The sequence below is a fragment of the Lithobates pipiens genome, unplaced genomic scaffold (assembly GCF_037356315.1).
Source record: "Lithobates pipiens isolate NorthernLeopardFrog02 unplaced genomic scaffold, aLitPip1_a1.2 Scaffold_28, whole genome shotgun sequence".
In the NCBI taxonomy this organism is placed as follows: Eukaryota; Metazoa; Chordata; class Amphibia; order Anura; family Ranidae; genus Lithobates; species Lithobates pipiens.
In genome coordinates, this window is record NW_027507789.1 from 185,992,250 (window position 1) to 186,017,489 (window position 25,240).

General features: G+C 43.9%; 1 protein-coding gene across 1 annotated transcript in view; it reads right to left on the minus strand.

Moving 5' to 3' along the window:
* The window catches only part of ACE (angiotensin I converting enzyme), a 65,343-nt gene extending 41,227 nt beyond the window's left edge, over positions 1-24,116 (minus strand). The window contains exons 1-2 of the mRNA XM_077460123.1: positions 23,509-24,116; positions 10,129-10,296 (exon numbers count right to left, since the gene is read on the minus strand). Of these exons, the coding sequence (XP_077316249.1) occupies positions 10,129-10,296; positions 23,509-23,721 (381 nt within the window). The 5' untranslated portion in view covers positions 23,722-24,116. The remainder of the gene's footprint in view (positions 1-10,128; positions 10,297-23,508) is intronic.
* Positions 24,117-25,240: the final 1,124 nt, after the last annotated feature.

Sequence of the window (25,240 nt, forward strand, 5' to 3'; positions counted from 1 at the left end):
GACTGAAATTGCGTCTCCCCTTGATGCCACCTGTGACAGTTTTTTTTTTTGGGGGGGGGGGGGGGGGGGTGGTTATAATAAAGCAATCTCATAACTACAGTTTAGAAAACAGAGATCTTGATTTTTTTTTTTTTTACTCAAGTAAGGATCCGATTATCTTTTTAGGGGGGTGGGGGGTCCAGGTGATAGACCCCTGCATCAGTAATCTATTTATTCCTGACCTGGACGCCCACACAGGCTCTGAAGTATCCCAAAGCATGACAATAGGTGGACCTGTTGCTCTTTAGGGAAGGCAGAGTTTGATTCCAGAGTTCATGTACAAAGCATTTGGTGAAAGGCACCACCTTTCAGAGAGTCACAACTGCTGGGGGTCGCCAGACAGGGCACATTTCAAAACAAATTCTTTCACATTGTGTTTGTAGAATTTTGAGGAAATTAATGAATTAAATCTATTTTTGAATAGGGATGCAACGCAACATGTGGAAAAAGTGAAGCGCTGAATAATTTCTATAGGCACTGTAGCTGCAGGAGATAAGTTTTTGTAGTGCAGTTTTACCTATTGATTCTTAAAGGGAAGGAACATTTTCCATAAGTGCTTCTGTCCAAAAATATATGGCAAGAAAAACTGTCATAGTGTACCCTTCCCTCCCATTGCCTAAGAGCTGCCTTTAATAACTTTTAAAGTAGAACACCAACTTTGTTAATGTGTTTTCTGTCTCTGCAATAAAAAAAACCATGTTGATTAATGGGATTGGGGAAGTTAATGGTTAGCATAAAGGAGTCATAGATATTAACTCTAGTACAGTTATATATGGATCTGCCATTAAAGAGTCACGGTCTCCTAAACCTTTGTTAATAGCCACTGTAGTGTCAGAAGCTTTAAATTCCAATTAAGCTTTCAGTTATAGTTTGTTTTCTTTAGAAAACAGCAGCATTCTAGGTAAAGTAGCTTGTCCCCGCCAGCATTCTTCATTGAAGGACCTTCAGCTCTCTTTTTGGAAGAGGTGGATTCTCTACAGAGATCCAACACGCCCCTTGCTGAAGGAGTGCTGCAGCTATCCAATCAGCAAATCTCATACTTGCTGCTGGTTGGAGAGCTCTAGCTATTACTCCACAGGTGGGCATGTTGGACCTCTGCAGAGAGAGATGGGGTCCTTCACTGCAGTATGCTGGCAGATGACAAGGTTTTCTACTCAGTATGTGGCAACTTTCTAAAAATGAACTGTAATGCCCTGTACACATTCCAACAACAAAACCTGTCAGATTTTTTCCTACGGATTTTGTCCTAAACTGGTGCTGCCTACACACAGTCGGACAAAGTTGTCGGAAAATCTGATCGTTCGGAACGTGATGACGTTTTTTTCATTATGATGGGACTAGGTCATTGAAGCTAGTATCCAATAGCTATGGTCTCGTAATTTGATCTGAGCATGCGTGGCACTTTGTCCAAATCGGAATTCCCTACAAACAAAATTGGAAAAAGTCTGATCTGATTTTTTTTTTTTTGGTCGGAAAATTTGAGATCCTGCCCAAAATGTTTTCCGTCTGAATTTTCGGATGGAAAAAGTGCAAAAGAGCCCACACACGATCGGATTTTCCGACAATATAATCCGATCGGACCTTTTCCATCTGAATTTCTGACAATGTCTGCAAGGCATTAGACCTTTACACCTGTTTGGATGTACCTGAAAAGGTCATTTCAAAACAGAAAGCTCAGTTGGTCTTAAAGTAAAATCTGGGAAATTACCTTCTAGTAAAATATGCAAAACTACCATAAACATTTGTTGCTAAAAAGGAGTTCTGACTTAAGCCTTCAATATGTCTGACACTTTTATGGTTTCCCCTTGTTTCAAACACCATTTTTACAGGATCTGCTTCGGTGTCACCTTTCTCCGAATCTCTCGCCAGCAAAACCTCGCATTAGAAAAATATGGCAGAATAATTTTATGGTGTCATTTCTGTTGCATATTAACTGAAGATGATAAAAAAAAAAAAAAAAAAAAAAAAAAGGGAAGTCGGATGATGAGGAGTATTTAAACATTATACTCCTACTTTGTGAGCTAGGTTACAAATTTAATTGCTTTACGTCTTAAATAAAAATAAAAAACGGCTACCATTTTCACCAATTCATCTTCTGCTCATGAGATTTTGCAATACTGCTGGGTATGGAACAATGAAACTTTAGCTGCATATGAAGCATCCTGAAGAGATAATGGATACTAGCCATACTTCTACACTAGAATACACTATTCTCTAGCTTTTCAAATTTGTTGCCTTTCAAAATATGTGAACACTGGCTGAATGACTATAAGAACATAATACGCCATGACACAATGAGGAAAAAAAAAAAAAAAAAAACTGTTCCTCATAGCAACCAGGTATCATTCTTATTTGAATCTGATTGCTCTGGGCAACTTAAATACTTTTACCATTGAACCTTAAGATATCTATGGAGACAAAGAACATCCTGGACAAAGCATGTGGACTATACATGAATTCCTATTCATGTATGGGAAGTGAAAATGTATGCATTCAGCATATGTTTCCTCATTTCTACACCAACAGGCTGTCTGAACCTAGTTTTGGATAGGGGGAACTTTTTCCAGGGAATTCAAGGCAAACCACTGTCAGTCCTTTATGAGTCAAATGGTTTTGCTCTTTTCTAGGTTTTAGAATTCACTTTCTAGGTGGCACTAAAATGTGTTTCTTCTCTATCAGGTGGGAGCCAAGCCTACTAGAACAGGGCAGTCCCTTGGGAGCCAGCCCTATTCTAACTGCCAGACTATAGTACTATATAGTGCTAGAACGGGGCAGTCCCTTGGGAGCCGGCCCTGCTAGAACGGGGCAGTCCCTTGGGAGCCGGCCCTGCTAGAACGGGGCAGTCCCTTGGGAGCCGGCCCTGCTAGAACGGGGCAGTCCCTTGGGAGCCGGCCCTGCTAGAACGGGGCAGTCCCTTGGGAGCCAGCCCTGCTAGAACGGGGCAGTCCCTTGGGAGCCAGCCCTGCTAGAACGGGGCAGTCCCTTGGGAGCCGGCCCTGCTAGAACGGGGCAGTCCCTTGGGAGCCGGCCCTGCTAGAACGGGGCAGTCCCTTGGGAGCCGGCCCTGCTAGAACGGGGCAGTCCCTTGGGAGCCGGCCCTGCTAGAACGGGGCAGTCCCTTGGGAGCCGGCCCTGCTAGAACGGGGCAGTCCCTTGGGAGCCGGCCCTGCTAGAACGGGGCAGTCCCTTGGGAGCCGGCCCTGCTAGAACGGGGCAGTCCCTTGGGAGCCGGCCCTGCTAGAACGGGGCAGTCCCTTGGGAGCCGGCCCTGCTAGAACGGGGCAGTCCCTTGGGAGCCGGCCCTGCTAGAACGGGGCAGTCCCTTGGGAGCCGGCCCTGCTAGAACGGGGCAGTCCCTTGGGAGCCGGCCCTGCTAGAACGGGGCAGTCCCTTGGGAGCCGGCCCTGCTAGAACGGGGCAGTCCCTTGGGAGCCAGCCCTGCTAGAACGGGGCAGTCCTAACTTCTAAATTCTAACTGCCACAATATAGTACTATATAGTGCTATAATGTGGCAGTCAGGCGGGAGCCTCCCCTGCTATAATGTGGCAGTCTAAACAAGAATAATAATGCCATAAATTGCAATTGCTCACAACAGACTTCAGTTCAAGGCAGATCAGTGTGAAATGATCTCCGGCTGCTACAGGGTACAGCACAGAAAGTTTTATTAATTAGAATGTATTCACTTTGAAGAGCGAAGCTTCAACTTAGCGAAAACTGATGAAGTAGTGTTCAATTCAATCATCCAATCATGTGCACGTACGTAAAAAACTTTGTTTTCTTTCATTTCTTCCCTCGTATATTAGTGGGTAATCAAAATGAACACAGTTTCAACCTATTCACCAAGTTAAGTAAATACTTTGTAAAGTGAACGTTTACTTTGCAAGGTAAACAACCACTACTCCTTTAGTAAATCAGCCCCATTGCCCTATGACAATTTGGTCGTATGAAGCAAGCACAGACTGTATTCAGCCTTTTTGCGCGCCGGCTGGCTGAAATCTTTTCCTTTCTTTCAATGATCCAGTGTGCAGTTGCCGGGTGTTTGAACTCATTAAATGCTTGAATTGCTTTCCATCTGAAGAGCTCAGACAATCCCTGACATTTCTCTACATCCGTCGCCAGCTCCTTACGGCCTGTTCAAGGTCAGTACAGGCAACAATCCCCACAACAGGGATACAGGAGTAGAGGAAGAAGAGGGAGGAGGGCTGTGTGAGTGGACTAAGAAAGAAGAGCACATAATTTTCTTTACAACATGTACTGCCATAAGACTTATTTATATCACAAGCATACAATGAACACTACGTCATGAAGAGTCCACTTATTGGCTATGTACTGTTCTTTTTCCAGGAATGAAGTGCATTTTTATTGAATTACTAGGCAATTGAATCCATTGTATATTAAAAGTAGGTGACTGCATAATGTGTGTAACAGAACAAAGTCTGTGTACCATTTTATAAAGTCTATAGGACACCTTTTGTGTTTGTTATGGTTAAATAGCATTCTACTATCATGACAGCTGCTTAATTTTTTTTTTTTTTTTAGATTCTAGCTAATACCCCACTGCAAAAAAAATTATATTTAGGAGATCTACACGACTACCAGATAGCATATCGAGTTTTCTCTACTATAAAGATTTAGGCAGCACAGCTAGGTCACCCACTGTTTAAAGTGTTGCTAAACCGTAAAACAGTAAAATCAGTCTGTATATGCAGTAAAGCCAGGGCTGTCTTTAAGGCAGGGCAAAAGGGGAAGCTGCCCTGGGCCCCATCATTGTACCAACTTGCCAACTATCCTAGTTTAAAGTCCCTTGAAGTTTTAGTTCTGTGTCCCAATATCTCAGTGGGAGATGTTACTAATGCTGCCCAGCTCTGCCCTATTGCCATGTACAGATGACTCCCCTGCAAACCCTGTGTTTACATGTAAATAACCTGCATTGATATGCAAGGGTGACATTTATATGTAAATAGCGGTGGACTGGCAGCATTGATATGTAAATAGAGACGGCAGTTGTATGTACATCATGACCCCCTAAAGTCATATCCACCATCAATTCTGCTGAATGCTGCCCACCGGGGAGGAAAAGGGGCATGCTGGAAAGTTTTTCCTACAATTGTGGTCATTAAGCCTAACATCAACCTGTTCTACAAAAGATAAGCAAATTATAAGTGGAAACCCTTTTCAAAATAACATGGTGCCACAGCACCGTGAATTTTGGTGCACGTGAGTACGCTCATCTCAGTAGATGCAGGAGGGCTTCATTAACAAATAATGTCACTGCTGTGTATCTGCTAAAGGGCACCATGGTTGTGGTATCGGGAAAGCAATTTTGCATGCGTTCGACACAAAAATGTGAACACAGGCTAAATGTCTCAGTCACATTGGTGGTCAGTGTAAATCTTCTCATTCTCTTTCATTCACACTAGTGCTCAGTGTGAAGGTCCCCTTACATTAATAGTCAGTGTAAATCCCCATTACATTGGTGGTCAGTGTAGAAACTTGTCTTTATATTGGTAAATCAGTAAACAATCCCAACTCGCCATTTTCAGAGAATATGAATAACACAACTTTTTTCACTCATGGTTAGCATTTTTCTGAAGCCATTTATCATCAACTGTGTGTACTCTTTAAATCATAATGCAAACAGAAAGTACCCAAATGACCCTGATCAAAAGTTTACATACCTTAGTTCTTAATACTGTATATTGACCCCTTTAACATCAATAACAGCTTGAAGTCTTTTGTGGATGAGGCCATTTAACTACTCAGATGGTAAAGCTGCCTGTTCCTCTTGGCAAAAAGCCTCCAGTGCCTGTCTGGCATGAACCGCACATTTGAGATCCCACCAGAGTTGCTCAATGATATTGAAGGTCAGAAGACTGAGATGGCCACTCCAGAACCTTCACTTTATTCTGCTGTAGCCATGGACAGGTCGACTTGGCCTTGTGTTTTGGATCATTGTCTTGTTGGAATGTCCAAGTATGGCCCATGCGCAGCTTCCTGGCTGATGAATGCAAATGTTCCTCCAGTATTTTTTGACAACATACTGCAGTCATTTTGCCATCAATTTTGACCACATTTCCTGTGCCTTTGTAGCTCACACATCCCCAAAACATCAGCGATCCACCTCCGTGTTTCACAGTAGGAATGGTGTACCTTTCATCATAGGCCTTGTTGACTCCTCTCTAAATGTAGCGTAGTTGTGGCAAAAAAGCTAAATTTTGGTCTCATCACATCAAATGAATTTGTGCCAGAAGGTCTGAGGCTTGTCTATGCTGCTTGGCATATTGTAAGCGGGGATACTTTGTGACATTTGCATAGTAATGGCTTTCTTCTGGCAATTCGACCATGCAGCCCATCTTTCTTCAAGTGCCTCCTTATTGTGCATTTTGCAACAGCCACACCACATTATTAGTCCTGTATTTCACCTGAAGTTATTTGTGGGTTTTTCTTTGCATCCCTAACAATTTTCCTGGCAGTTGTGGCTGAAATTTTAGTTCTACCCGACTGTGGTTTGGTTTCAACAGAACCCCTAATTTTCCACTTTTTATTTATTTCCCCCACAAAAATAATTTTCCACTTCTTGATTAGAATTTGAACACCACCGATTGGCATTATCATTCCTTTGATATCTTTTTATATCCCTTTCCCATTTTATACATTTCAACTACCTTTTCCCGCAGATCCTTTGAGAAATCTTTTTCTTTCCCCATGACTGAATCCAGAAACATCAGTGCAGTACTGGATGAAAGATGCAAGGGTCTGTTAGGAGCCCAGACACTCATTGACCTTTTATATACACACACACACACACACACACACACACACACACACACACACAAATTATAAGCAAACAGATCACAGGTGAGGATGGTTACCTTTAATAGCCATTCAAACACTTTTGTGTCAACTTGTGTGCATGTCAACAGGCCAAAATCACCAGGGTATATAAACTTTTGATCAGGGTCAATTGGGTAGTTTCTATTGCGATTATGATTTAAAAAATAAAAAGTTGATTGATAATAACTGGCTTCAGCCAAACACTAATCATGAGGGAAAGAAAAGTGTGTTGTCTTTCATATTCTCTGAAAAATGGCCAAGAAATCATAAATTCTGCCAGGGTATGTAAACTTGAGCACAACTGTACGTATTGCCCTATTGCAGTGGCGGCTGGTGAAGTTTTTGGATGGGGGGGCGCCAGACCCCGCCCATCATGACCCCGCCCACCATTTTGGCCCCTCCCACTTCTCATAAAACACGCCCCTTATGTAATCGGAAAAAAAAATTGACGTTGGTTCCCCCTCCGAGAGCATACCAGGCCCTTAGGTCTGGTATGGATTCCAAGGGAACCCCCTACGCCGAAAAAAACGGCGTGGGGTTCCCCCCTAGATCCACACCAGACCCTTATCCGAGCACGCTACCCGGCCGGCCAGGAAAGGGGGTGGGGACGAGCGGGCGCCCCCCCCCCTCCTGAGCCGTACCAGGCCGCGTGCCCTCAACATGGTGGGGTGCCTTGGGGGAGGGGGGGCGTGCGGCCCCCCCACCCCAAAGCACCTTGTCCCCATGTTGATGAGGACAAGGGCCTCTTCCCGACAACCCTGGCCGTTGGTTGTCGGGGTCTGCGGGCGGGGGGCTTATCGGAATCCGGGAGCCCCCTTTAATAAGGGGGCCCCCGGATACCGGCCCCCCACCCTATGTGAATGAGTATGGGGTACAATGTACCCCTACCCATTCACCTGTGAAAAAAAGTACAAAAAAAAAACACAACACAGGGTTAAAATATTTTATTGCACAGCTCCGGGGGTCTTCCGTCTTCGGGGGTCTTCTCGCCGGACTCCTCCGCTATCTTCTTGTAGCTCTTTTACTAGCGGAGGAGTCCGGCTTTCTTCCTCGCCGCCGGCCTCTTCTCCCGACTTCGGGGGTCTTGTCCCCCTCTTCGGTTCTTCTGCCGGGCCACCGCGCCTTCTTATAGCTCTTTTACAGGCGGTGGCCCGGTCTTCTGCCGCCGCCGCCGCCGCCCGTTGAAGAAGAAGAAGAAGAAGAAGAACGGGCGGCGGCGGCGGCGGCAGAAGACCGGGCCACCGCCTGTAAAAGAGCTATAAGAAGGCGCGGTGGCCCGGCAGAAGAACCGAAGAGGGGGACAAGACCCCCGAAGTCGGGAGAAGAGGCCGGCGGCGAGGAAGAAAGCCGGACTCCTCCGCTAGTAAAAGAGCTACAAGAAGATAGCGGAGGAGTCCGGCGAGAAGACCCCCGAAGACGGAAGACCCCCGGAGCTGTGCAATAAAATATTTTAACCCTGTGTTGTGTTTTTTTTTTGTACTTTTTTTCACAGGTGAATGGGTAGGGGTACATTGTACCCCATACTCATTCACATAGGGTGGGGGGCCGGTATCCGGGGGCCCCCTTATTAAAGGGGGGCTCACGGATTCCGATAAGCCCCCCGCCCGCAGACCCCGACAACCAACGGCCAGGGTTGTCGGGAAGAGGCCCTTGTCCTCATCAACATGGGGACAAGGTGCTTTGGGGTGGGGGGGCTGCACGCCCCCCCTCCCCCAAGGCACCCCCCCATGTTGAGGGCACGCGGCCTGGTACGGCTCAGGAGGGGGGGGGGGCGCCCGCTCGTCCCCACCCCCTTTCCTGGCCGGCCAGGTAGCGTGCTCGGATAAGGGTCTGGTGTGGATCTGGGGGGGAACCCCACGCCGTTTTTTCGGCGTAGGGGGTTCCCCTTGGAATCCATACCAGACCTAAGGGCCTGGTATGCTCTCGGAGGGGGAACCCACGTCAAATTTTTTTTCAGAAATTTGGCGTGGAGTTCCCCCTTCAGAGCTCATTCTCTGATTGGCCACGGCAAAAGTCACCTGGCCTGGGGAAACCTTTCTGGCTGTGAAAGCTTTTTGCATTCATTCAGCTAAATGCACGAACATTCTCCACAAAGTAGAGGCTAGAAAGCCTTTATGCGGTGACTCACCTCTCACTGTCTGGCAGCTCCGCTCGGGCTAAGGAACGGAGCTGCCTACGTCACTTCCGGGTTTCGTGAAGCAGCCGAAAGCCGGAAGTGACTGCCTGTCTAAGAGTGACAATGCTCCCGCCCGTAGAATCACAGTGATTTTACGGGCGGAAGCTAGTCGGCGTTCTGCTGTGCGCCGCAAGGCGGGTTTTTAACCCGCAAATGAAGCGCCATGAATGCAATCTTGTGATTGCATGGACGTGGCGCTTCTCATAGTGCACTGTGACCGGCGCCACAGTACACTATGTTAAATTGTTAAATGACATTTTTTTTTTTTTTTTTTTTAAATGTCTTAAAGGGCCCGTTTTTTTTTTTTACTTTTTTTAACTTTTTTTTTTTTTTTTTTTTTTTTTTTTTTTACTTTTTTTTTTTTTTTTACACCTAGGGAGAGGGGGGGCGGCGCCCGGGCGCCCCCTATGGGCGGGCCGCCACTGCCCTATTGCATTCTACAACACAATGTTCGTACATCTCAATCGTTTGCCAAAACACCTGCATTGCGTTGAGGAATGCAGCGTCTCCTGGAAAACTAGCTGCTTGACAATCTTTTTGGGCCTCCTTGAACAAAGTAGAGGCATTTTGCAGAATGTAACCATGGCAGAGCACCACTGGTCACTTGCCATCAGACAAGGAGGACTCAAACCCCAACCCAATTTGGACCTTCAGAGCTTTTTATGACTGTGCCTCGCTCTGTTCAGTAATAGCCACTTCCTGAATTTCTTGTTCCGATACCATGTTAATAAAAAAAATAAAAAAATAAATAAATAGAACAGTAATACTATATATGCAGTGTCTTTGGGCTAATATTATATATGGTTGATTTAGGCACATTATAATATATATTATATAATATATATAATATATAATAATATATTATATTATATAATAATATATTATATAATATATATAATAATATATATATACATTATTATATATTATTAAAAAAAAAAAAATTTAAAACCCTCAAACCTCTTAATCACTGTACAAATAATTTTCATTTACAAGGGTGTAAAAGATGCAACCAGAAATTAGTACGGGGAGGTTACTTGGATGTCCTTCACAAAAGGAGGAGATAAAAACAAAACACTCACCTCTAGACGATCTGATGCATTCAGATTAGAAGCACCCAAGGTCCAGATAGATTTGATGATTTTTTGGAGCTGTGTATCATTGAAGGTGTCAAAGGTCTTATTGAAAAGGTCCTTGGCTTTTTGTCCCCATACCTCATTGAATGCCTGCTCTTCTAGGGAGGCCTCTACCTTTAAGGAGTCATAAGAACAAAGAAGTAGCATTAATGAAGTGTAACACGCTGACAAACCAAGTAAAAACTTGTAAGCGTTCTGGCAATATCACAAGTTATTATCCTTCAAGACTTTACTATAGGCAGGAAATATATTTACTTCATTTGCAAGTATACTTTGATATCTGCAGTATAATTGCAGGCTTTAACCTGGTTATTCAACCAAACTATTGCAAATTCTGTAGGATATTAACACATATTCCACTACTTCAGACAACACACACATAGTCATGGCCTGTTCTCAGTAAATTATCTTCTACGTCAAATAGAAGAAAACTATACTCACCAATTAGCTCTTCCATAGGATTTATTAAAAAACAAACCTGATGCACTTCACAGAGGTGTGTAATAGAGCAGCCAACATTAGGTCTAATATTCTTGCACTGGATAGCAGGACACCCAAGCCATGCTAGTAGGTAAACTGGTATTCATATTAACTAGTCATAGAGTTTGACGTGATGAAGACTTTAGATTCTAAGCTTCTCAGGGGCAGTAGCCAATGTGAATGGTTCAGAGCTTCTTAGGGGTACCACTATTGTGTAAAGTGCTGGCTTTGTTTGACGACAATAGCACATACTTCAGAGGCCTTTTTATATGAAACATCTAGCCTTCCCCAATTTACCCACCGGAAGCATGCTTTTTATGCCCCTAACTGCTCTTGGCAAGGTCTCCAGGGGATTTCCAAAACATACCGCCTCACCTAACCCCATCAGGGCAAACGTGCTTCCGATGTGCCAGTATATTTGTGGACTTTCTGAAGTTCCACACATCACCTAGGACATCTATCCTATGTCACTTACAGACACCAAGTGCTTTCCAACTCCTTCCTCTTCCTACATCACTTGCCCCTCATGCTCAATGCAACCATCCTTGGCGGGATAGTTTAGAAGACACTTCCAAGGTTAAAAAGGTTGTTGCGTATTAGAACATCTTATGACAACAGGGGCTGGAGCTGATCAGGTGGGGTAACTAAGGCAAACTGTTGCAATACCAAAGTGAATTGACATGGTCTTGCTGACCTATATACACTTATCTGTGATGCTGGGGCTGTATACTCCTGACACTGTGGGTGGAAGCAAGTGAAATACAGGGGACGGAGTGGGTGGATTCTATAAGGGGTGTGGCTTATCCTAAAACTTCACCAGCCGCCACCGATAGGTCAGGCTAACATTTCTAAAAGGTAGACCAAGACATGAACCTGCATTCATGTTTACTAAAGACATCCTTACAATATATATTGTTCACTAGCAGTTATTTTTCCCCTAAAACACCTGAGTTTTACTTTTACAGTAGCTACAATTATAATATGCCTATTTAAAGAATAACTAAAAACTATCTGAGCACCATAAACTGAAAATGCTATCCATGTCTCCATGCTTTTAATTTTGATGAAAAATCACTTTGGAAAACACCCCTTAGCATTTCCATTTGCGGCCATCTTGAGTAAGGGCAGATGATTCATGCTGCATTTACTACCTAGAAACAATCTGCTTTTAGCTTAGGCATACAGGCAGCAGGGAGTGCTTTGCCAAAAAAGTCCACTTTCAGGTGAAAAAAAATAAAATAATGCTTATCTAGGTCTGAGATGTAGGACATCATTTTGGCCTAGGCCATAAACCAGAAAGAAGCAGCATCTATTTACTAATGCTAGCAGCATAAGGTTTGAAAATAGTTAAATGTTGATTGAGAGAGTGTAGTTCCACTTTATATTAAAACAATACCTGGGAAAACCCAGAAGCCTGAAAATTTCGCAGTGAGTAAGGGAGCACCGAGAACTCGGAAACGCAGGGGAAGTCCAGAGCTCTCATCACAGATTTAACTCTCTAGTACTTACCAGAAATTGAAATCTATTTTGGGTAGAGTGAGTAAATGATCAACTACACAGACTCTAAACTGATGAAAAGTGAAGCCTAACATTTTGTAGGTTTGCATTGCCTTGAAGCATAAAGTGTCCAGTCAAACATCTTTTCATATATTTCTAGGTAAGATTATATAAAGGATAAGGGAACGGTTTCCCATGGATGACGTTAGAAACCACGGGGCCCCATACAGCCAATGCTTTAGTTATGAACACAGTGATCAGTACTGATTACTCATTGTGTTCATTCAGGAAAGGAAGGTGTTGGTAAATAAGACATTTACTGGACGCTTCCCCACTCTCCATCTTGAAGGATCATATTGTTGGGTGGGTGGAGGGAGGGCAGGGGGGGCTGGGTAGCAGGAGGAAAAGTATGGTGCACAGGAAGGGTGATCAGTTTAATGGAGGGGTAATTACTGGAACCAATTCCCTGTGTGTCCTGTATGGCTCTCTGCAGCAGCTGAAAGCCAACGGGAGGGAGAGGAAAAGAATCCAGCTTTCAGCTGCTGCAGAGAGCCATACAGTGGATTGGCTCCAGTAATTACCCAAATAAGAATATGTAACCCTTTATACGGTTTAATTTAGAGTTCAGAGTTTTTATTTAGGAGGACAAAAAATAAAATTATGGTGTATTAAGCCAACAATCAATGCTGCATACAAATTGGGTTTAATGCAACTATTCTTGGTTTGGGGTTATGAAAAGGAACCCACTTTAAGATGGTGTACCATTGTGTCAATGGAGCACATTCCAGATAACTGCATGTTTGGTGCGCTAAATCACAATAAGAGCTGATTGATTCTTCTAATCTTCTAGGTTTACAGCTTATTTAACAGGAAGAGTAGTAAAAGGTTTGTAGGAGGAAGGCACCCTCATTTCCTGCTGCACAGTGTGATTCAGGAAGGAGAATTATGGCCATGGGAGAAGACGTCAAAGATAGTAATTTGCACAGACATTTGAAAACACTTGCGGCGAATAGTACTGCGTTTTTTTTCTGACACTCACACAAAGCTGGTGTTTAGCCTGGAGGGCACAGAAGCGATTTGTGGTACTACAGCCACTTTCATATTTAATTTTTTTCCCAGAGATGATTTTTACAATTTTTTTATTTTAATGAATTAATATTTACTATTTTCACTAATACAATTGTATATAGTGCCCTTTCACATTGCATTTGTAAAATCATGTTTGGCTTTCTAATAATGAAATTCAAGAAGAAAAAGGAGAAAAGGGTGGCCTGCCGATATTTACATTTCATTACAAGATACAAGGCCATCATATAAAAATAATAATAATATAAATATATATATATATATATATATATATATATATATATATATATATATATATATATATATATATATATATATATATATATATATATATATATATATATATATATATATAATAGATTTTATCTATATGATGCTTTTGTGTATCGTGTTATAAAATGTACATACCGGCAGACCACCCTTGAACATCCTTTCTTATACCAAGGCATTACTAGTGCCCAAAGGTGTCCTAGGTCTGTTAAAATCCTGTAGTGTATATTAAAAATTTGCTGTGCCCTGCTAAAGTGTTTGGCTTGAAGAAAAAGTGGCAACCCTAACCAAGCTACCTAAAATCACCCTTTTTACTAGGCTTCACGCAAAACCCCCGCTAGGTTCCCATTGTCAAATGGAGTTTGGTGTTACCATGATCCAAGCTTTGCTTAGACAAGCTGCACTAGAAAAAAATTAATAAATAAATAAAACACCGGAAAAAAAAAAAACACCAAAAATAAATTTTAAAAAAAACACACCGAAAAACACACCCACACCTTTTATTATTCCATTCCCCTGGCTCTTAAACTTTACCCAGGCAGGAGAGTGGTTACATACCTCCCAACATTTTGAGATGGGAATGAGGGACACCTACTAACAAATGTATGTAGGCATAGGACACGCCCCCTGCCACACCCCCTTAAAGGAGAATTAACCCCCCCCCCCCAAAAAAAGGGGAGGTTAATTAAATCCACAAGGACTTTTTACCTATACTAATCCTTTATATTGGCTATTAAAATTTTCAAATGCAGCAATTTATAAATTGGATAAAAGGTTTAGCTCTGGAAAACACTTTTTGCAAGATAAAAAGTGCATTTTATATACAACTATATAGATCAGACCAAAATGAGGGACAAATGAGGAAAGAGGGACAGAGGGACATTGCTCCAAATCACGGACAGTCCCTCGAAATCAGGGACAGTCGGGAGCTGTGTGGTTATAGTTTGTTAAGCAGTTCGATTAATCCTCTATGGACATCTGTAATCCGGCCCAAAAGACAAAGTCACTCTACATCACAGTCCTATCACCACTCCAACAGCACCGCTCCCTCTCCCATCCAATTAGTATTTAAATCGCCATTGCGTTCTGCTGATTACAGCTCGTTAGCTCACTACTCAGGGAAATCAGCTTGAGTTCATTTTTTCAGGGTTGTTTATTTTTGTTGTTTGTCCCACTTCGTGTACAGCTGGATATACTGTATGCATTTAAAGCCTAATTGCTTTCTTTATCTGTTTTAACATCTGTCTTGACAGACACGTTGGGAATGCAGATCAGAGCCGTACAGCAACAGTCATAACAGCTTCTAATCATGCTCCATACTACGACTGCTGCCTAAACATGGATTCATTCTTGACAAGGGTAAGAAAAACCATCTGAATGACAACTGTTAACACGACCATTTTATTGTTGTACACGGAAAACGTACAAGCTTAATTATGTGCAGCCTTTCACGAATCATCAATCTCACTCATTATACCTGTCTGGTTATATTGTTAAGTTGATGTATATAAAAAAGGGGCTTTAAAAGAACATTTTTTTTTTTTTTTTTTTTTTTAATATCAGGAGTCCAAGCTTATCAAAAAGGACATATTCAAAAAAAAAAAAAAAAAAAAAAAATGGGAGGTACAGTGGGTAACTATTCTTGTCGGTTAATAGCTGTCACTTTTGGCGAGTCTGCCTTAGCCTACAATGGCTGCTCATACAGGCAAAACGTATAAAACATCTGAGCACATTGACACTTATGAGCCCTTTTGCGAATTTGTCCTTTAAACCGCTTCTGTGCGCCCAAGCTGGGCTCTCAATTTTTTTGTCATCTGGTCATTGAGGTTAGAAAAGTGAATATACTACGTATAAAAGTTTCACTAGGATGATTGACACAAACAAATGTACATAGTAGAGGCCCAATGACTTATTCAAAGTACTTATATAGCGCCGCACATTGTACATTCACATTGGTCTCTACCCTCAAGGAACTTACAATCTTAAGTCCCCAACGCACATTCATATATTAGGGCCAATTTAGACAGAAGCCAATTAACCTACCTGCATGTCTTTGGAGTGTGGGAGTAAACCGGAGTACCCGGAGGAAACCCACGCAGGCACAGGGAGAACATGCAAACTCCAGGCAGGTAGGTGTCATGGTTGGGATTTGAACCAGCGGTCCTTTTTACTGCTAGGCAGAAGTGCTACCCACTACACCACTGTGCCACCCTACTTATAAATTCACCACTGAGCACATTCTGAAGTGTAGTTTCTATTCTGTTAGCAGGTGGATGCATACTCTGCTCAGTGTACCAAGTATGCAGCCTAGGGTAAATAAATGTGAGGGCTTGCCCCAAACCAGTGGTCATCAATCTTCTCCTCAGGGCCCACTAACAGGCCAGGTTTGCAAGATAACTGAAATACATCACAGGCGATATCATTTGTTGCTCAGTGATTGCAGTATTCTAGTCTGCATCTCCCCAAGGTAATACATAAAACCTGGCCTGTTAGTGGGCCCTGAGGACAGGGTTGATGACCACTGCTCTAAACTGCCCCTCCAGTATGCATCTTATAGCAACCCAACCATGCTTCAAATAAAAGGATCAAAGACCCAATAGCCCATGTAGAGGCAATTAGCATAGCCACAGGGGCAACACAGGATGAAAACCTACGATGCATCCTTAGTGCGGACTGCACGGTTTTCTTATTTCTGTTGCGATTCAGACTTTCACTCCATGCTACCCTGTGCTGTCTTTGCTAGTGGCCAGAGATGGCCATTACAGCCCAGATTTAACATTCATATGAAGCATAATTCCTGGTCCCATCCAATTGCTGCTTACACAGTGATGATGGCAAGAGCAGGACTATGCATGCAATGGCCGAGGCTGTGGGCATACCTCCCAACATTTTGGAGATGGGAATGAGGGACACCTACTAGCAAATGTATGTAGGCATAGGACACACCCCTGACACACTCCTTAAAAAGGAGAATTAACCAAAGTAAAAAAGGTTAATTAAATCCACAAGGGTTTGTTTGTTTTTTGTTTTTTTTAACCACCACTATTCATTTATATTGGCTTTTAAACATATACAAATGCAGCAATTTAGAAATTGGATGAAAGTTTTAGCACTGGGAAACACTTTTTGAAAGATAAAAAGTGCATGCTATATACAACTGTATAGATGAAACCAAAATGGAGGGACAGAGGGACATTGCTCCAAATCAGGGACAGTCCCTCGAAATCAGGGACAGTTGGGAGCTATGTGCATGATGCAGTATTAGCGTATCTTTGTTTTTTGCATGAAGGCGGTTAGACAGGCAGAGAGTAGTGTGAAGGTGGTGGGCAGCAAATTTTAGCTGAGGGTGGGGGGGGGGGGGGGGTGGTAGATAAATAGTTCCAGTTACCAATTATATACAGTATGTAAGGGCAGCCCAATGACGAGGATGCAAATACATTTGCAGCCCATCCTTGACTTAGACATTGGGGTTGATTTATTAAACCTGGAGTCTGCAAAATCTGGCGCAGCTCTGCATAAAAACCAATCAGCTTCCAGGTTTTATTGTCAAAGCTTAATTGAACAAGCTGAAGTTAGAAGCCGATTGGCTACCATGCACAGCTGCACCAACTTTTGCACTCTCCAGCTTTAAATAAAAATCAAGCCTACTATATACAAAAGCCAAAATGATTGGGATGTTTCGATGCTTCAATAACCTCAATATTTCAAAAATGTGGGAGGGGACAATGAATAACTGCAATGGGGAGGTCTCACCACTAGAGTCCCCATGAGTTACATGACAGAGGGGGTATTCAGCTCACCAGCACATATCCAATGCTGAAATGTCTGGTTTTAGGTGGAGATAGGCTGGAGCTGAATAAAGCAAATCACTGAGATGTAATGCACCCGTGCTGTAAAAGATGGATGGGTTCAGTGTTGCCAACCTACCAGACTAGAAGTTACTGACACAACACCCAAAATTTACTGGCACAGCCAAAGTTTTTACTGGCATTTCCAATAGTTACAAAATTACAGTTTTAAGTGAAAATGTAAGTATTTAGGCTACATACCAGTACTATATGCAAGTGGCAATGTGCTTAAAGGTAGATATTAGGGCAAAATACATATTTATTATTTTAATTTTCAATATAGTAAGTAGCTCAGGGACTGGACTCAGGAGGGCAAAAAATTAGAATGGGCAGACAAATACACACACACACACACACACACACACACACACATTGAATCTGACAGAGACACTGACACAAAAATGGTGACAACACCGACACAAAAATTCCCCTCTTGAGTCACAGTGGCAGAGTCTCTCCACACCAGGTGGTCCCTTCAGTCCACTCCAGTGGAAACAGCACAGACAGTCCCGCTCCCAGCTTGCCTTCCCACACGAGACCCCACCTACTCCGCTCCCATGCACTATGACAGCACAAGACATGCTCAGGCACCGCCTCCACCAGACCCACCCAAACACACTGTAGCTGGCACTCAGATGGTCCTGGCTGAAACTGCGCATGTGTAGTTCCGAGCGTCACAGCCATATTTCTGGCAACCTTTTCCTGTCACTGGCATTTACTGGCAAGAGAAAAGTGCCCATTTTTTTTAACTGGCTGCCAGTAAAAATACTGACCGTTGGCAACACTGGATGAGCTTGATCCCACTCCCTACACTGATGCACTTAACGGGTGACATAAAACACAATTTAGCCTGTGTAGCATCTATAAAAGGAATAGAAAATGTGACAGCAGAGAAGAAATACATTCGATTCATCCTCAGTATATGAAAAATGCTGTTCTTGTTTTATGATTCACTTTCATTTTTATCCTGAAATGCACTTTTACCCCAGGCTATGTTTCAATTTCCCCCAGTATTTCTCAAGTTATTTTGGGAATTCTCCGACACGGCCCAAAGCGGAGTACAGGAAACAGATGCTTAGATCAGGGTTTATTCTTACTATCCTGGAGGATGACGACATTGGTTAATTAACCTGAGAGATTTTCCTTACATGGTCTGTGTATGACTGATAAGCCAGCACTCCATTTTATATGTGATCACTATATTACCTATTCAACAAAAGAAATATCCTTCATTTGCTGAGTTACGTGCCACGTTGTAGTAAAAATGTAGTATTTTCACAGAAGGTAAAGAAAGATGTATTGCTCAATGCACAACCTACCTGGGGAACTCAATACAGCTTAGTATAGAGGAAAGAAATTCGGCAACTAACTGCGTACCTACGACCAGCAGAGCACGTCAGCCATAACAAAGAATTAAAAACGGTGCCGATTTGCAAGGTTATAGAAGGCTGTCCATAGCAAAGCATATATTAAAAGCCAATATAACAGTGTTGTAGAGAAGTTTGAAACGAGGAAAATCACATTTGCTGTCTTTGTTGAGTTATCAGTGGAAAACCAGAGCTCCATTTACTTCATTCCCGACTCCAAAGCAGAAAGCCGCATAGTGCCGAGATCTCCGTGCTACTTAAATTATAAAAAAAAAATTGATTCTTTGTAAAGATACAAAACTGTACCAGATTTAATTTTATACCACTGCAAATGGTTTGTAGAACAGCTAGCTGCACACAAATGTTCGTTAGCAATTGAACATTTTGGCCAGGGGTAGGCAACCTTAACTACGTGCCTACAGGGCACTTTCCTGCCCGGGCCAATTTTCAGCGCTGTCACACTTGCTTGGTAATGCAACACCGTACCCAAATGAATGTTTTATAATTGTTTCCCACACAAATAGAACTTTCTTTTGGTGGTATTTTGTAAAATAAAATAAATTGTGTCAGTAAATTTTGCGAATAAGTACTTTTTCTCCATCACTGATGTTTGTTGATGAGGCGGCATCAATATGCCGCACTGATAGACAACATTGGTGGGCATTGATTGGCGGCACTGATTAGACACAGCCAATCACATACGGTAGTTAAAGAGCCACATCATCTGCTCTTTACTGAGATCGGGGGTCGCACCGTGTCCTAGGAACATGGCGTGGCCACAAATAACTCACAGCGCCCGTTCTAGGGTGCAGTCATATGAAGTCATCCCAGAACGAGAGCCGCACCATTCCTCCATCATTTGACATTTGGTGGGCGGCAAATGGTTAAAGAGGTGGAAATCTACCTCGAAAACATGGCGAGAGAAGTCAAAGATCACTGGGCACAGTGTCTCCTCCTCTCACCTGATTTAAACCTCTAACTGCTGTACTACCATGTCGCAATCACGTGCAGAAATCATGGGTTTAAATCAGGTGGCGAGGAGGCAACATATCGCCTCCTCACCATCTGTCAAACACATTCGGATCACTTTACAAAGGAGCAACAGTGCTAGCCGAGATAAGAGGTGGAGTGCAGTTGGTATTCCTCTGCATTGGACAGAAGCCGGCACTACAGGGGAAGCATCAGCTTATGCGTCTCTTGCGCTCTACTACAGCTCCAACTTTACAAGTGGCCCCTCTGCATTGCACTCTGTTTGATGCTCTGGGATGGAGAGACAAGCCCAGACCGCGATCTACCTGTCACTTGGCCACAATCTAATGGTCGCTGACCCCCGATTTAGGCAGTATAGGGTTTAAACATGTGAACTCAAATGTAACAAAATACTGTAGTATAAAGAGTGCCCATAGATATAAGATGAATGTCACTTGACCACAGTCATATTGCCGATTATAGGGCACACTACAACCTATATGGGCAGGCCCCTGGTCAGCCAATTGACTGCAATGGATTTCCCAGACAAAATCATGAGAGGTCAGCTCACATATGTGTCCTGAAGACCCACTAACTTTTATATCCACAGTGGTAGCTAAACCACCCTACTGGAACACCATCAGTGCAAGTGTGGTTACCAGAAAAGTATGCATTGTGGAGGACAGTAAGGAAAGGCTTTGGAAACATACAGAAGAGCATTCTGGTGGTCAGATCTGCTGTGCCCAGTCAGGGACATCATCTGTCAAATGACAAACATGTATCCATAGAGTCTGGTGCACAACCGTCAGCCAACAAGGAACCATCAATGAGCCATCATGACAAGTTGTCTGACCCTACTATGGTTCCTACCTGTAATAGGTGATGCCAGCAGTATCTGCCAGCACCGGCTATTCTTCTCTCTCCATTGCCTAAAGAAGAATCATTGGCCAAGCTAAACAGTCTTCTCTAGCATTAAACATCAGGGGTGCCTGAGGGCAGTCCGTTCACTGCAGCTCGGGCACACGCTGATCATTACAGGAACAGGTAGATCTGAATAGTATGCCTTCCTCTTTGTATGGCTGTTCTAATCCCAAGCAGCAAGAATTATTAGCCAAGTATTTCAAGCTATGCAAGATAATGTCTGAAATTCAAGGATTACTGCTGTTTGAAGTGTACAAGACTTTTTTCCTAGTGGTATTTTGTAAGGTGAAAAGTATGCAAGATATAGGATTCCCACAGTCATCTGCTATATACTTAAAAAGATGTCATATTTGTTGTCCTTTAATTGATTTTCCCTACCCAGAGTGGCAGCTACCTGTCTAAAACACAAACTTTTAGCTCCATTCTCAAGTTCTTCACCAAGGGGCCCAGACCAGAGCCACGCTTACTTTGCGGAAAAATCCTGGGCCACATCCATATGCTACTCTACACCCCTCGACCCATTTCCTACTATGGCTGAGGCTTTGCGTTCTGGAAGACCTGGGTCCACCATGAGACTAGGACATCATATAGCAATTAATAGACCAACCGACACACAAACGTTGTTTTATAAAGTCACCATATATAAAACAAGTCCTGCTCTTTAAGAGAAGGAGCAGTGGTCTAGAAGCAGCGTTTCAATACACAGGGCAAATGTAAGTATAGCTATAGGGGCAGCACAGTGACTTAATAGTTAGCACTTCTGCCATGCATTGGTGTCCTTTGTTTGAGTGCCAGTCAGCAGAGAAAAGCATTAAATAGAATGAATAGATGGGCCCTTTTACAGAGCTGGCTTTAATAAATATATAATAAATTATATGTCACCCTGTGGTGGAAGGGTCACTTTGAAGGAAACCCTTTCTGGGAACAACAAAAATTCAAATTTCTACCTCCCATTATGTAGATGTTAGTTTGCCTACAGTCAGATTTGCCCACTATCTGCAATATTTTGTGCCTTTTACCTGAAACTAGAAGAGTGATGGCCCCTTTCACATGAGCCGACCAATCAGGTTCACCTGTCAGTTTTTTTTGTTTGTTTTTTTTAGGTGGACCAGATCAGACCATCCATTGCCCTCTATAGAGTGGTGGGTGTCCTTGTGTCTGACACCCACCGACATCTTATCCGATCTGCTAAAAACAGATGTTGCCCATCTGTCTGGCGATAGGAAGGGATGACAGCAGGTTGTAAATGGACAGGTGGTCTGTTTACATTCAACTGCCCATTAAGAAGAGCAGACTGTGTGTGTCCGCTCTGCATAAGCGGAGCGGACACAGAACAGCCATCTGCCTGCTCGGCGGGGGTTCAGCTGACAGATTCCCTGCTGAGCAGGCGGACTCCAGAACTTCTCCTGAGCTTCTCCCATCCTCTGGAATTCACTCCCTCAATCTGTTGGGCCATTTTCTACTCAGTCCACCTTTAGGCTGGATTCACACCTATGCATTTTTAGTGCTTTTTGCATTTTACAGATTTTCACTACAGTCCATTTAACATGGTTTCCCATGGAACACGTTCTGTAGTGCAAATCTGCAAAATGCAAAAAGCACAAAAAATGCATAGGTGTGAATTCAGCCTCAGACGGTCCCCAAAGCCTCATCTCTTCACCTAACTACTAAACTTTAATGTAGAACTCTGGGATAACCTATACCAACATGTGTAAGAAAGATGTATATACTTCCCTATTTTCAGGCTGCTCTGGTCTGGTCATGTGATCTCCCGTCAGCCAGCAGCAGCTGCAGGGGAGAGGAGAGAGCACTCTGACAGAGGCTACTAAAGCTTAGAACGATGACCTGGCCCATAGGCTTCAGTGGCCCATCTGTTGCCAGTGCTCCCTCCTCTCCCTGCAGCGGTGCTGGCTGACCGGACTGAAGTGGGCAGTTTATGAGCAATTATCCCAGAATTACAATTTAACATTCTCCATTAAAGAAGTATGGCCAAAGCTTCTTTTTTTTTTTTTTGTTTTGTTTTTTTGTTTCTACTTCTATGGATCACAGGAATGCAGTCCTCTGACCCATTTTCAGGCATCACTCAGCCGGTCCAGGCACTGGATTAATCCTGACTTTACATTTGGGATCCGCCCGGAAGCCTGGTCAGACAGCCGGCCAGGCCGCTTAGTGAGCTCCCGGGGCGACTGAGCCAGCCCCTCTCGCCCCTGCACAGCTCTGAACTCCAGTGAGTGCTGGAGGTGGGAACTAAGCGATAAGCAGTGTTTGATCACTCAGTTCTCACTGTAGAGGTGGTGAGGGACAGATGCAGCATCAGATCCACCTGGGGGGGGGGGGCGGGGTCATTTTTTAAATATTTTATTTATATTATATTTTTTACTCATCCCCACTCAGTTACTACATTTTGTATCACTTGCCCCTCCCTTGTAGATTGTTAGATTTCATGAACTGGACCCTCCTAACCCTTTTGTATTGTGACCATATGGTCCTCTATATTGTAAAGCGCTGTGCAAACTGTTGGCCCTATATAAATCCTGTATAAGCTTAGTAACTGTAGTCGGGATTGTTTTACAATAAGCAATGTATGACTGTAACCATGCTTTCTTCAGCTACCTTTACAGATCTTGTACTTTGTATCAAACCTGTGGCTCTTCCTCCACTTCTATAGGATTGGGTGGAATGTCTGGCTTTTGCCTATTTTGCTCAGTACAGACCCATCTGATCTATTATAGGTTGAGACCATTCTATCATGTCCATGATTTATCGGCTCACAGAATACGATCTAACATCGGTTACATTTTAGAGAACTGTAATAAAAAGGTGAAGCTCAGTGCTTAGAGGGGTCAGCAATGTCGGGCTAGCTGAGGTCTATTTCTGGCCGGGCTTACCTGGAGCTGGGAGTTGTGTTCTGTTAGGTTGGTGTTGTAGGTCCAGCTGGCTTCCACACTCTTGAACAGGATCTGTTCGGCTGTGCTGTTAAAGTCAGCGGCAAATTGCTTTGCGTCCGCTTCTGTGGACCCATAATTGCCGGGCAGGTAGCTGCTATCCAAGGCTAGAGAGCCCCCCAGAAGGAGCAAACCCAGGAGGACCATCCGGAACATCTCAGCGCTGACCAGCAGGTGCTCCCCGGGTCACCTTCGTCCCCCTCCCCTGTAGTGAGACAAGAGTCACCGTGTAAGGGCTTTATATCAATAAAAAAAGGGAGAAAGCCAGCCCTCTGCTACCTCCTCATAGAGATAAGACACGGGCTGTCCTTCTCCATTCTACAGCATTGTCACCATCACACGATCCAAAGTCCTTCCAACACCTCGTCCACCTTCTCCTGACAGCAGCTGCCTTCTCCTCTCGTCTCTCTCAGCACCACATCCAACAAGCAGCATCTCAACTCCTTGCTTGTAATCCCATGGTGTGCCGGGGAGAGAAGACAATGCACGCTTCCAGCAGTGCCCTTCTATCTGCACTGCCCTCTGCCAGTGTGTGCTCTGCCCTCTTCTTCCATAGCCCCCTACACTGTGCCCTACACACTCAACACATCCCAGCACTTGCTTCATAGTTTTAGCACATATATTGCCCCCTACAGGAAACTGCACTGCATCATCTGCCCTTCCACAGTGTACAGCAAGTGTATACAGTGTCATTTCCAAATGTCTATGTCCTATCCCCCCCCCCCCCTCATAGGAAACATGGGGTGCACTATCTGCCTTTTCCAGATATCCATGTCCTATCCCCCCCCCCCCCCTACAGGAAAGTGCACTGAATCATCTGCCCTTTCCAAATATCTGCATCCTATCCCCCCCCCCCCCCATAGGAAACTGCATCATCTGCCCTTTCCAAATATCTGCATCCTACCCCCCCCCCCCCCATAGGAAACTGCATCATCTGCCCTTTCCAAATATCTGCATCCTATCCCCCCCTATAGGAAACTGCACCATCTGCCCTTTCCAAATATCTATGTCCCCCCCCCCCCAGGAAACTACACTGTATCTGCACTCTGCAAATATCTGTGTTGTCCTAATTCCCCCCCCCACCCCCAACAGGAAACTGCACCGCATCATCTGCCCTTCCACAGTGTACAGCAAGTGTATACAGTGTCATTTCCAAATGTCCATGTCCTATTCCCCCCCCCCCCCCCCCATAGGAAACATGGGTGCATCATCTGCCTTTTCCAGATATCCATGTCCTATCCCCCCCCCCCTACAGGAAAGTGCACTGAATCATCTGCCCTTTCCAAATATCTGCATCCTATCCCCCCCCCCCATAGGAAACTGCACCATCTGCCCTTTCCAAATATCTGCATCCTATCCCCCCTATAGGAAACTGCACCATCTGCCCTTTCCAAATATCTATGTCCCCCCCCCCCAAGAAACTGCATCTACCCTTTAAAAATCTGTGTGTCCCCCCCCCCAACAGGAAACTGCACCGCATCATCTGCCCTTTCCATATATCTCCATCCTATCCCCCCCCCCCCACAGGAAACTGCACCGCATCATCTGCCCTTTCCAAATATCTATGTCCTATCCCCCCCCCCCCTCGCTTTACTGGAAACTGCACCATATTATCTGCCCTTTCAAAATATCTATGTTCTATCCCCCCCCCCCCTACAGGCAACTGCACCGCATC